Below are 14,054 nucleotides of genomic sequence, written 5' to 3' on the forward strand. Positions count from 1 at the left end.
CTCTCCAGGCAAGATAAAAAGTCTCTAGTGAGAGGGATATTGATATTGTCCAGATGTACATTAAAATCCCCCAGCAGAATTATATTTGGAGTAATTACAGATAAATGAGTAAGGAAGGTAACAAGATCGTTCAAAAAATTGTTGTTTGACTTAGGAGGACGGTAGACAGTTGCAATGATGGTAGGAACTGGCCCAGACAGTTGACACACAGTCGATTCAAAAGAGCTAACAGCAAGAGCAGGCAACGGCAGGACTTTCCACTTCTCGCGATAAATAATCGCGACACCTCCTCCACGGCCAGAGGCACGGGATTGACAAGTGTAAACAAACCCCGGGGGGGTGCATTCATTAAGTTGTGAAAAGTCTTGAGGTTGCTGCCAAGTCTCAGTTAAACAGAGAAAGTCAAACCTACGGTCAATGAGGAGATCCTGAATGAGATGTCCCGTGCTCGTGAGTGAGCGGATGTTCAGTAGACCAAAGCTGACAATGTTGCTGTCGCATTTGACAGTGGTGTTAGTCGACCGAGCTAAGCTGGCCAACACGCTATGGTCAGCTTTCCTATCTGTGTTGTTTGGAGGGTGCCGAAAATCAGACCAAAAAGAGTTAATTCCTTTTGAGACGTCCGTTCGGAATCTCCGACGAGACCCACGGTGGATGTATCTCCGACGAGGGAGAAGTATGACGTCCGGGTCGAAATACAGCACCGACAGCAGAGGCACAGACTGGAGAAGACTCAGTCGAAGAAGCTCAGCAGCTGGATACTGGAGGAGGCCAGTCGCAGGTTGGATAACGAGCGACAGAAGACTCCAACCAAGCATTAACCAGGCGATTATCCTACCAGTCCACATTGTAGGTGAGGAGGCCAGAGGCAGCTCAGACGTCCAGAGAATAAGCAGGTAAGTTTCAAACGAAACGGAGGTTAGGCTGAAGCTAAATGCATACACAGCATATACAGCCACACAGAGATGTCAACAAAATGGCAAAAAAAAAAAAAAAAAATACCCACAAAATCACAGTCTAGTTACCGGCGAGCAGCGGCGACCAGTCCCGCCAGCGTTCACTCAAACCGCTGTACGGTAGGTGGGAGTGTACAGAGCACAGACGGGCACTGAATTAGAACCCAGGACAATGACCACTGTGCCACCATGCCATCCCCTGTTTGAGTTTACTTTTGTGACTATGTATTAAATTTGGGATTTGGTATTTTAATATATTTAGGTGTACACTTACAGGTGGTGTGTGTTGTCAGTTTTCTGTGTTTTTGTTTAGTTCACTAGAGTGTGGAGATTTGATGTCATTTTACCCAGAACTGCCCATTCTGTTAATTTGAAGGTCTGTGTCATATTCTGCTGTCATATTAAGCGCAGCACAGACTTTACTGTGGAATCCATGGAGGGGATGGACAGCCAGTTGGCCGAGGTCTCCAGGACGCTGACTGTGGCAATCACCTTACAATATCAATGTGCCTGAATTTATGCAGGTTTGACGTCACTCGGCCTCTCCTGATCTAGGGCCACCTGATACCAGTAACACCTTGCTGTATTTCTATGGGCCTATCATGAGGCTGGTGGCATCACTGAGCTGAGATTTTAACCCGCACTTGTGTTGCTCTGTCTGTAGGTCATTCAGGAGATCAGCACAAAGCTGATGGACTTCCAAGAAGTAACACCTTACGGTTTAGACTCGCCTCGTGTGAATTCTGCAAAGGTAAGTGTTGTTCCCACACCCCTGATTTCAGTGCTGTTGTGAATCTGTGTGCTTTCGTAATTGTAGTAATCAGAGACGTCTTCCATGTATGAATTAGTTGGATTAGCAGGTATGTCCCGGGCAATGAGAAGAGTCTCATTGGACTCATCATCACTCACATGCACAAGCAACTGAAAGCGATGGTGTGTACAGTAATCTGAGTGGAGTAAAGGTCTAGAGAGGCTCTGCTTCAACGCACGTGTAAGGCCACATTACAAACCCTCGTCTTCTTATCACGGGGCTAGAAAGGAGCGGCCACACTTGGTTGAGCAAAAAGGTTATCAGAACAGATGATGGAAAACAATCTGCTCATTCCAAGCAGATGGAGACAAGGAAAGGGGAAGATGGAGGAATTTAAAATTATCAAGAATAACTGGAAAGAACCCAGGAGACTGAACACTGCGTGTTAACTTCTGCTAGAGATAAGAACAAAAGGGGAGTGACAGGGTGGGGAGGACTGACGCAGGGATGTCCCCCTTTGCCCCGACTTATCAATAACTGTAAAGAATTACTTAATGGCTGCCACAAAGTGTGTGATAAAACTGAAAAGGCTATGAGGGTCACTGGGTGATGTAGACATGCCCAGGGGTTTCAAAGGATGAAGGACGGACTAAATGGAGTCTTAGAGGAGGAGTGGAAGGAAAGTGCGCATCAGGACAACAAGACATGGTCGAAGGGTCTGAGTTCTTGGCATTGTGACAAGCTGTACGATTCTGAACATCTCAGACAAATACAAAGAAGAGCAATGGGAAAAGAAGTATAGGGAGATGTCAAGGGGACTATGGCGGAGAGGGTAGGGAGGCCTGAGCCATGAGAACAGAAGATCGTGAAAGACTGAATGTCTTTAATCCAATCTCTTCATGGGGTGAACAAGCTGGACTGAACACCAACTGAAATTAGTCCTTTAAACAGCTTGATGAGTTGGACGGACATGTTCTGAGAGGAGAGCTGGAGTTGAACAGAGGGCTTCCGAATAACACAAACTCCTCATTCTGAGTGGCTGGTGGACCCTCGGTCACTACACAATCTGAACTGACACTACAGGGGCTCATTGTGGTTCAGTCTTCATGGGGGCTGTGCAGGCTGCTGGCCTCCTCTCATTGTCCAGCATGCTCGCTCATTTCTGGGTTCATCTCAAATGCTGTGGTATGCTGGGAGAGTGGCTTGTTCACACCTAAGCCAACTCTGCTCTCCGCTTTCGATTAGACTCAGGAGGAGAACTGTGATGGTTTAGCTTTAATGTTACTGTGTATGTAACGGTGTTCCAAGTCTTTAATATTAAATTGAATAACATCCGTATGAGCTGCAGAAACAGATTGTGTATTGATGGATTTTGTAAAATATTCCACAGTTCTTAACTTTTTCATTGAGTTTGTAAAACACTTGCACCCTGTTGACATCTCTGTGACCAGCGATGACTGGTGGGCTGCTGGTGTAAAAGCCACACTCGTTCAGGAGCGCCATGTGCACCGCATTAATCCCACCTTTGTGTGTCCGCCAGAGGGGGATTCTCTCCAAAAATGCTGCTGCATTAAATGTTTGTTTTGTTGCCAAAGTGTTACATCTTCTGAATTCTTTTTGATAGTAATAACATTTTTCCTGGAATTTATTTCTTCTTTTCTGCAATGCCATGTCAATATTTTTGTGGATGCCCCCATTTTGAGCTTTACTTGGTATGAGGGGTCTCAAGAAGGTTGCATTATTTGAGGCCATCAGCACAATGCTTCTTAAATTGTCATTGCATCTCCATCCTTGTACAGTTTTGAGGATAAGCTCTCTGACATGTCTCCTGCCTTCTAGTTAATGTAAACTGTAGGTCTCTCTTTGACAAAGAGCTTTACGCACTGGTGACGGTACTGACCTCGGCTAATCGTCCGGCTTACGTTTAGTCTCTCATCTCCTGCTTCTGTTCCTGAAGCGCTGTAAACCTCTTTAAGTGCTGCAAGCCTTTCCTCAGTTTTCTGTCAGTCATCTGTGGGGACAGAAGACCCCCACGTGTTTCCATAGTTCACTACAGGGTGCCTGTAGCCCACCTGAGAGCATGTTGTACAAAGTGTCCACGTTTGTAATGTTATTTATCTGTGGCCAGGCTGACCCGAACGAGAGATACTCCATGGCATCAGAGAGCGGAAGCAGCACAGACAGCCACACAGAGACCCCCGAGACAAAGGATGGTGAGCCTGCACTCTTTGTTTATTTAAGCTTCATTGGAAAATAATTTCTTCATTTTCTCATCCAAATTGATTTTACTGTTTAAAAGAAGCAATGAAGACAGTAGAAAAAAATAAATGTAAGCTTTGAACTGCCGGGACAGTTTACAGGAATATTCAGTTCAGAATAGAAAGCATTTCATCAATTTATTAATTCAGTGCTTATTATATAATACGAGCTGTATATACCCGGCGTTGCCCGGGGCAGAAGTAACCTAATCGGTCAAACACTTACATATATACCAAAGTAAACCTAATCGGTCAAACAGTTACATATATAAAAAAACCGAACCTAATCGATCAAACAGCTTCATATATACAGAAGCGAACCTAATTGGTCAAACAGTTATGCATGTGCAGAATGATTTTACAAACATTATGCGTGTTAACAATCATTAAAAAGAAAAGATTGAGGAACTGTTCTTCTATATGTGATGAAGCCACTAATAAGACAGATTTTTTTCAGGACCCAGCTGTTTCATAACTAAACTACTGCCACCCCCAAAGTAATGCCTAATAGTGGTTTTTGGGGTATCTGTGGAATAAAAAGGGTGTTTTTTAGTCAGTAAGAATCTGACACTACCCTTCAGTACGGGCTGAAGGGTGCCTATGTAAGGTTTTACATCCTTCCCGTATGGAAAAAAAAACATACTAAACTTTTTTTTCATCATTACAGATAATCTCAGTCAAATCGAAGTACGCATTTTCAATTTATTTTTATCTAATTTTTACTTTTTCACAAAGCCATCCCATGCCAATTTGTATGAATAAACTTTTGCTAGAGAGTTAGCAAAAGTTTATTCATGCACATATTTTAATACGGATAATCTATCTCTAATCAAGGTTCTCATTTTGATTGTAATTTAAAATAATAATAGATACTCATTTTTTTCTTCTGTTTTAGAAAAACCAATCTATGCCACCTACGTCTTCGTCAAGTCAGCTTCATCCAGCTTCATCACATATAGAAGAAGAGTTCCTCAATCTTTTCTTTTTAATGATTGTTAACACGCATAATGTTTGTAAAATCATTCTGCACATGCATAACTGTTTGACCAATTAGGTTCGCTTCTGTATATATGAAGCTGTTTGATCGATTAGGTTTGCTTTTGTATTTATGTAACTGTTTGACCAATTAGGTTTGCTTATGTATATATGAAGCTGTTTGTCCGATTAGGTTCGGTTTTTTTATATATGTAAGTGTTTGACCGATTAGGTTACTTCTGCCCCGGGCAACGCCGGGTATATACAGCTCGTATATAATATATATGTGTATATATATATATATATATATATATATATATATATATATATATATATATATATATATATCTGTGTGTGTGTATCTGTATGTGTGTGTATATATATCTGTATGTGTGTATATATATATGTGACATTAGCTCCTATTTTTTTTTTTACGATCTCTGATATTTTGCTTTTTTCGGTTCAAGGCTTCATAAGCTCTTTTATGTTGTATGGTGTACTTATCCCAAACCATCATCTTTGAATGTTGCAAGACTTTCGCCTTGTATGTAGATCGGGGTAATTACATTCATTGCATTCCTAGTCTGAATCACAATCTGATTGTATGGGTGGTTACCTGGCACTGTAGGGTTGCCACCCGTCCTTTAAAATACGGAATCGTGTCGCGTTTGAGAATGAAATTGCGCGTCCCGTTTTGAATCAATACTGGACGGGATTTATCCTGTATTTTTTTTATCATTTTTTTTTTAAAGCAGCGTCTCATGCAAATCATCCCACACGCATTTTATGAAGATGCCTCCTTTCCTACTTTTGATTGGGTAATACTTGATGTCATCGTTAGTTTGATTGGTGTTTTTAACTGTCCAGTGAGGAGGGCGTGTCTTTCAACCGTAAGCAGATTTTTTGCACTGGTATCACTGACCTCGACGACGGCAACGTTATACGTCAAAAATAAATTACGATAAATGACGATTTTAGCGATACTTTATTACGACGGCGGCTACATAGACACGATCAAATAAAAACAAAAAAATCAAATAATCATTCTACATTTTGAAAACGTCGAAAAAACGACGGAATGAAAAAAAGGCCCACCCGACGACCCACCCATTCCATTTTTATATATATAGATGAGCCGTGGGTTAGGTCTGCTCCTTATTTATTCATATTTGAATTAAAATGTCTCCCTAGCAACAAATCTATCTATCTATCTATCTATCTATCTATCTATCTATCTATCTATCTATCTATCTATCTATCTATCTATCTATCTATCTATCTATCTATCTATCTATTATATAGTGCCTTTATCTATCTATCTATCTATCTATCTATCTATCTATCTATCTATCTATCTATCTATCTATCTATCTATCTATCTATCTATCTATCTATCTATCTATTATATAGTGCCTTTTTATCTATCTATCTATCTATCTATCTATCTATCTATCTATCTATCTATCTATCTATCTATCTATCTATCTATCTATCGGGATTATTTTCAAGTTATTTGTCACAAGTGCACCATACAATGATCTTCTTACTTGTCTTTGTCCTCAGAACAGTGACAATAACACAAAACCAAGAAAGACCCCCAATCCTGATAACCACGTGTGTGCTTAAATGTATTGCCTTTTTATGGTGTCTTTAGTTAGGGGTGACAGATTTGTGTTGTCCGTCCATTTGCTGAAGATGCCTACTCCATTTCTTCTAGCCAGACATTAAATGAGTGTGAAGGCCTTGAGGAGGTCTGTGTGCCCGTGTAGTGACAGAATGTCTGCTTCATGAGTCCTGTCTGGCAGACATGAAGAACTAACTCTTTCAGAGGTTCCCGTCTACCACCGGCAGTGTTCACTTAAAAATAAATTCTGTGTGATGTGGGGAGATACTGGAGCACGTAGAGAAGGCACACAGAAGAACATGTAAAATCCGCCCAGACAGAGCACGGGCCATGAGCTGTTAGACAGAGGGGCTAATCTCTGTGCCACCATGTCACCCATCATGATGCTAAATGTTCCAGCAGCACATGAACGATGAAATGCCATTCTTGAATATTATAAGTCAATCATCCTCCTCTTGTATTTTAAAGCTGGTTCTTGTGCAATATTTAATTGCATGATTTTATTTATTTTATCTTCCAGTAATCCAGGATTATACATACTGTTACCTGACAGATACAGCAATGTGGATATAATCCCAGCCCGCTCCGTGTCCTTGTGTAGTATTCCCGTTCTCCTCATTTCTGAGTCAGGCCCTCACACATTACAAGATGTGCCCGATAGGCAGATAACAGACAGTAAAATCGGTCCTCTGTGTGTGTGTGTGTGTGTGTGTGTGTGAGTGAATGCGGCCTGCACTGCACTGCTATCCTGCCCAGGCCTGGTGCACACAATGGTCTCCTGGACTTCAAAGCACAGTGTGGTGGGTCTGCCATCGTGTGACTTTCAGCCAGCTGTTAAGACGCGCAGGTAACTGGCACTGGTGGCTTTCAGTGCAGAGAGGGCGCCTTGTACAATAAAGGCGTTGGTTTTTTAACACAGTTCTAGTGGGGAGACCCTGGCACCTCACCAGCTACCCTTAAATGGGAAAGCAAGTTATGACAGATGTATGGATGGTTCGGGAGGAAAGGGGGCTAATAACCAATAATTAGTAAAAATATCAATTAAAGCAGGTGTGTTCATGGCATTCTGGATATTCCAGACAGAGAATTTAAACACATCACCCTTAGACCCCCCGTCAGATCGAGCCAACAGCTTCTAGATAGATAGACAGATAGATAGATACTTTATTAATCCCAAGGGGAATTCTAGGCTTATTTCTCTTAATTTGGGTGCAACCTGAGTTTTATGTCCTTTTCTTTTTATTTAGTTAAGAAAAAATATGGAGCAGGACTGAAACTGAGCAACTTGATGAATATTGGCAAAAAGAAACCGTCAGCACTTGACAGTCCGGAGAAGTCTGTGGACACGTCTGGTAAGAACTCAAGGAGCGGCCATGGCCACCTGGTCATGAAACAAGAAACGTGTGTTTAGCGTCTTTAACTGCCTCAGCGACATCAGCCACACACATATACTCTGTGTGGGTGTGTGTATAAATATTGTGACAGATAGGGGGCGCTCTCGCTCCCTTGAACCCTCTGATCAGACACCAGATAAAAGTCCAATAACTTATTTTATTTGGACAATACAGTGCACAAAGCACCCTCCACTCCACTATACTCATAAACAATACAAATAACCAATAAACAATCAATCCTCCACTCTCCCAGACGTGTTGCCACCCTTTCACCCAGCTCAGCTCGTCGTCTGGTGTCTTTCCCAGTCTTTTATAGTCCAAGACCTGGAAGTGTTTCCAATCCCTCAGTCCACGTGACTTCCTATCACTTCCAGCTCAGATCAAAATTCCTCTTCTTCATCCCGGAAGTACGTCATTCCCTCTGTCGCCATGACTAAGACATTATTCCGGGTTATAGGTGAAACCAAAGTCTCTGGGCCTTCCTGCAGCGTCCCCTGGAGGCCCCCATGGTATCCAGCAGGGCTGTGATGAAAAACTCCAGTGTCCATGATGCCCTGCTGGTACTCGGGGCACCTCTATGTTGCAGGCAGGGCTCCACCTGGCGGCCTTGGGGTATTAGCCGGGATAAAAGGCCAGCCATGTCCCACAATATATACATACACTACATGGCCAAAAGTACAGTATTGGGACGCCTGCCATTACACACACATGAACTTTGATGGCATCCCATTCTTAATACATAGGCTTTAATATGGAGTTGGCCCACCCTTTACAGCTATAACAGCTTCAACCCGTCTGGGAAGGCTTTCAAACAAGGTTTAGGAGTGTGTTTATGGGACTTTTCTTCCTAGAGAGTAGTTGTGAGGTCAGGCACTGATGTTGGACAAGAAGGCCTCGCTCGCAGTCTCTGCTCTAATTCATCCCAAAGTTGTTCTATCTGGTTGAGGTCAGGGCTCTGTGCAGGCCAGTCAAGTTCCTCCACACCAAACTCACTCATCCATTTCTTTATAGACCTTGCATTGTGCACTGGTGCACAGTCATGTTGGAACAGGAAGGGGTCATCCTCAAACTGTTCCCACAAAGTTGGGAGCATGAAATTGTCCAAAATGGCTTTGTACGCTGAAGCCTTAAGAGTTTCTTTTACTAGAACTAAGGGGCCAAGCCCAACCCCTGAAAAACAACCCCACACCATAATTCCCCCCTCCACCAAACTTGACACCTGGCACAATGCAGTCAGGCAAGTACCATTCTCCTGGCAACCGTCAAACCCACACTCGTCCTTAAGATTGCATGATTTGTCACTCCAGAGGACACGTCTGCACTCCTCTAGAGTCAGTGGTGGTGTGCTTTACACCACTTCATCCAACACTTTGAATTGCATTTGGTGATGTAAGACTTGGATACAGCTGCTTAGCCAAGGAAACCCATTCCATGAAGCTCTCTACACACTGTTCTTGAGCTTCTTGAGATCTGTAGCTATTGACACTGCAGAAAGCTGGCAACTTCTGCACATTGTGCACCTCAGCATGCACTGTCTCCGCTCTGTGATTTTACGTCACCTATCACTTTGTGGCTGAGTTGCTGTTGTTCCCAATTGCTTCCACTTTGTTAAAATACCACTAACAGCTGACCGTGGAATATTTAGTAGTGAGAAAATTTCGTGAATAATAATAATAATAATAATAATTAATAATAATAATTCTTTGCATTTATATAGCGCTTTTCTCACTACTCAAAGCGCTCAGCAATTGCAGGTTAAGGGCCTTGCTGAAGGGCCCAACAGAGCAGAGTCCCTTTTGGCATTTACCTTGGCCTTATTGGCCTTATTGCACAGGTGGCATCCTATAGCAGTACCACGCTTGAATTCACTGAGCTCCTGAGAGTGACCCATTCTCTCACAAGTGTTTGTAGAAGTAGTCTGCAAGCCTAGGTGCTTGAGCTTATACACCTGTGGCCATGGAAGTGACTGGAACACCTGAATTCAGTGATTTGGGGGGGGGGGGGGGTCCCAATACTTTTGGCAATATAGTTTATACATAAATATACGGTGCCTATAAAAAGTTTTTAGCCCACTGGAAATTTTTTATTCTTATGCTACATTTAATCACAGTGGACTTCATTTGGATTTTTTTGACAATGATCAACAGAAAAAAAACTCTTTAATGTCAATGTGAAAACAGATCTCTTCAAAGTGATCCAAATAAGTTAAACAATATATATTTATAATTAATTATATTTATTAATAATATATATTTATTAATTATAATTATTTATATTAATAATATTTATAACCTAACTACAGGGTCACAGGGGTCTGCTGGAGCCAATCCCAGCCAACACAGGGCGCGAGGCAGGAAACAAACCCTGGGCAGGCGCCAGCCCACCGCAGGGCACACAAACCCACACACCAAGCACACACTAGGGACAATTTAGGATCGCCAATGCACCTAACCTGCATGTCTTTGGACTGTGGGAGGAAACCCACGCAGACACGGGGAGAACATTCAAACTCCACATAGGGAGGACCCAGGAAGCGAACCCAGGTCTCCTACCCACTGCGCCACAGTGCCGCCCTAAGTTAAACATACAAAGTTAAAAGCAATTGATGTCATAAGCATTCACCTCCTTCACGTCGGTCTTTAATGGATGTGCCATTGGCTGCCATGACAGCTTTGAGTCTCTGTGCTCAGGTCTGTCTACTAGCGTTGCACATCTGGACACTGCAATGGTGTTTAGTCTGAAGGCCAAAAAGCCCAATTTTATTGGCACTGCATAGGATATGCAAGAAACACTCTGAGTGGCTCTTGAGTAACCTTATGACCTGCGAATAAAAAACAGAAAGTGGTCCTGTACGCTCTGTGATTGTGAACAAGTCACTTATCCTGCCTACACTCCATTTGGAAAAAATGACGTGCAAACAATGCTAACTTAGTCCAATCACCAAAGCTAAAGATGTCTCCCAAAGACTGGCTTATCAGTATTCAATGTGGAAGGACCCACAGAGACACAGAGGAGGCCCATGGGTGACACAGAGTAGAGGAGTTGAGCGCCACATAGACGGTGACCAGGCCCAGGTTTGAGTCCAGTCCCATCATGCCCATGAAGAGCTGGCATCTTACCTGTATGCCAGTTCTCCTATATCAGGACAAAATGGCCACCCACAGCATCACATGACCACACCCTCCACATCCCGTCATGGCCAGCTTAGATCTGAAGAGGAAAGACAGATCAGCTAAGAAGCAAAAATGACAAAGTCAATGGGAACGTGCGTGAAACACGGCACAGGAGGAACTGGTGTGTGTCAGTGGAACAAGAAATGAAACTCCTTCTGTATTATTATTATTGGATAGCATGGACATCGATCCTGATATTTTTGGAGTCCTGTCCCCCCATAGTGGGGCACATTACTGTGCCAGGCATACCCACTTAATCCTGGCCAATTAACCTACCATAGCATCTTGTCCACAATTATGTTATTTTCCGGAAATTCTATCCATCCGTATTACATTGCATTTGCATATTAACAGGTTTGAATCGTATCACATTAATCAAGTGGAAAAACTGTGCTCCCCCAAAGTCCCACCTCATTTTTCCCATAGTTGATATTATTAGTGAAGGGAGATGTTGGTGCAGCTCTGCTCAAGTCAAAGATGAAGTCGTTTCCATGCCCCAATGTCCACTAGTGTGTCACTTTGTTTTCCAGGCTACCTGAATGTGTTGGTCAACAGCCAGTGGAGGTCACGCTGGTGCTTCATCAAGAACGGTCATCTTTACTTCTATAACGACAAAAGCAAGAATAAAACGGCTCACCAACCTCTAAGCCTGGAGGGCTGCATCGTCCTGCCTGATCCGAGCCCTGAGCACCTTTACTCCTTCAGAATCATGCATGACGGCGAAGAGATGGCAACTCTGGAGGTGAGCTCCGTTTTCTTGTGTGTACTTGTCACCTGGAGATCTCTGGGAGGATTTCTTAGCAGGGTCTTTGTAGACATGGCTGATGTTTAAGACCTATGAGAAGTGGCGATGTTTCATTTGAATTTAAGTAAACGTTTGTATTGATGAGCTGAGCTGATCTGTGGCGCCTTCTCCTAGATGGCACACTGGGCTCCACTTCTGAGACGTCACAGCTGGTGATGAGGACAGAATGAAGAATCAGTTTACGCAGTCCTGCGGTGGACTGGACATTTTTATGTTTCTGTCTCGGATACACTTTGCGAAATTGTAGGATGAAGAGCTGCGTCTAGTCTAGCGGTCCATCTTGTGTTGTGAAGTGTCAGTGAACTTGATGCTCTGGATATACCTGCAGTAACCACACCGATATCAGGGGGCTGCAGTGCTGGCTTCAAGTCCGTCCATGTCAAGTGGAGTTTGCCCATTCCTGCGCTGTCTGCATCCGTTCTGAGGTTAATGGCTGACTCTGCATTGGCCGAGTGTGAGTGTCCACCTGACCCAGTGCTATACCTGGTGGCAGCTGGTGAAAAAAATTGGGGCACAGTTTTTGGGGGAACAAGCTGAACAGCACTTATCTATTGTATAGTATAGCCTTTCATGTCTACCTATCTATCCAGCTATTCCACCTGCTATTGTGCTCTTCATCATAATGTCAATGCACATCTTGACCTGTCCAGTACCAGACCCATAGGACAAACCCTTTTCCTTTATTACAAACCCTTTATTACACCCTTTCCACCATGCTGCCCAATCTGATGGCAGCTTTCCCATTTGTACTGTGCCCCATGACAGCCACCGTCCCCTTATTCTTCCCATAACCTACCCTAGAGATTGGGAAAAGAACAGGTGCACCTGCCCCCCAAGTTTTATACGACACCTACCTGTCTCTAAATCCTTTGCCAACTTGCTCAGTTCCCCATTCTGCCAAAACCCACACCATAATGTTCACACCCCGATCCCAGTAATCTTCCAATAACTTCCATCTGTCCTATAACACATCCATAGCATAAGTCCAGTCTACTAATGGAGTGCCCAGTCCTTGGCCATTTCCACTGTAATTCATAAATCCACATCACACAGTCACTAGTCCTCTGATTTTTCTCAAGTCCTACATCCCAGTTTACCACACCCACAGAGTCATTCCCACCCTAATTTTATTCTACACTTGATGCCAGTCTGCCCAGTCCTATGCAAGCTTGCCAGGCTTACCTTAGGTGGGCACAAATTCACACTGCCAGATCCACAGACCCTGACATTCTTAAAACATACGGTAACTCGCGACCCCACAATCTGTCTTGTACTAAACCCACAGGAAAAGTCCAACCTAAACCTTACTGTGCCTTTACGATCAGGGTACTCAGATTTCCTTGAACATAAATTTTGCTCTTTCTTCATTCAGGCCTGAAAATTTCTCACTTTTTTTATAAAACTGAGTCATTTCACTAAGCCTGACAAAAAATGTGCCTCATGCTACTGTCTAGAGCAGCATTTCCCAATCTTTTTTGCTGTAGAGGCTCACTTTTTGTAACCAAAATCATCCCAAGGCCTACAACTATCTTACTAACCACTAACACATATACAAAATATCTCATACAAGGGGCGAGACCACCAGAAAAACAAGTACAAAAGGAGCTCCAAAATCAGTGTTCACGGTCATGGCACTTAGTGAGCACTTTGATGGCATCTCCAAGCTGCTTTGCCCTTTTACCCACCCCTCTCTACCTCAGAGGCAACTCGTATGCCCACAATCCACCAGTGGTGTGAGGCTCGTTGGCAACTACATACCGAGGACAGATGGAGCAGCTTTTATGCCAGCTTCTCCAGATAGTCCTCTCCTTATCAGACAGGTCTCGACTATCTGAGGAGGTTGTCTGTCTCAGGTTCAAAACCAGGTGCGTTACACTATTATTTCAATAGCACACCTTGGTAGCTCTCACACTGCACCACTGTGCCGTGGCACACTGGTTGAAAAACACTGCTCAATGTGACTGTGGCTGCTTTCATGCAGCTTGCATTTTTCAGAAGGATGTTTTAGATCTCGTACCCCCATCATTGTCCACAATGCTTTGACACTTTGAAAGAGCAAACAGGGAAAGCAATAAAGGCATTACTTACACCATACCAAGTTAGACAACTGCATTTGTC

At 43.3% G+C, this 14,054-nt stretch overlaps 1 protein-coding gene across 1 annotated transcript in view; it reads left to right on the plus strand.

Annotated features, from left to right (window-relative positions):
- The window catches only part of afap1l2 (actin filament associated protein 1-like 2), a 264,599-nt gene that overhangs the window by 206,204 nt on the left and 44,341 nt on the right, over window positions 1-14,054 (plus strand). Inside the window, exons 8-11 of the mRNA XM_028795780.2 lie at window positions 1,621-1,707; window positions 3,836-3,920; window positions 7,812-7,916; window positions 11,662-11,873. Coding sequence (XP_028651613.1) covers window positions 1,621-1,707; window positions 3,836-3,920; window positions 7,812-7,916; window positions 11,662-11,873 — 489 coding nt within the window. The remainder of the gene's footprint in view (window positions 1-1,620; window positions 1,708-3,835; window positions 3,921-7,811; window positions 7,917-11,661; window positions 11,874-14,054) is intronic.

This window comes from Erpetoichthys calabaricus, chromosome 2 (assembly GCF_900747795.2).
Source record: "Erpetoichthys calabaricus chromosome 2, fErpCal1.3, whole genome shotgun sequence".
Lineage (NCBI taxonomy): Eukaryota > Metazoa > Chordata > Cladistia > Polypteriformes > Polypteridae > Erpetoichthys > Erpetoichthys calabaricus.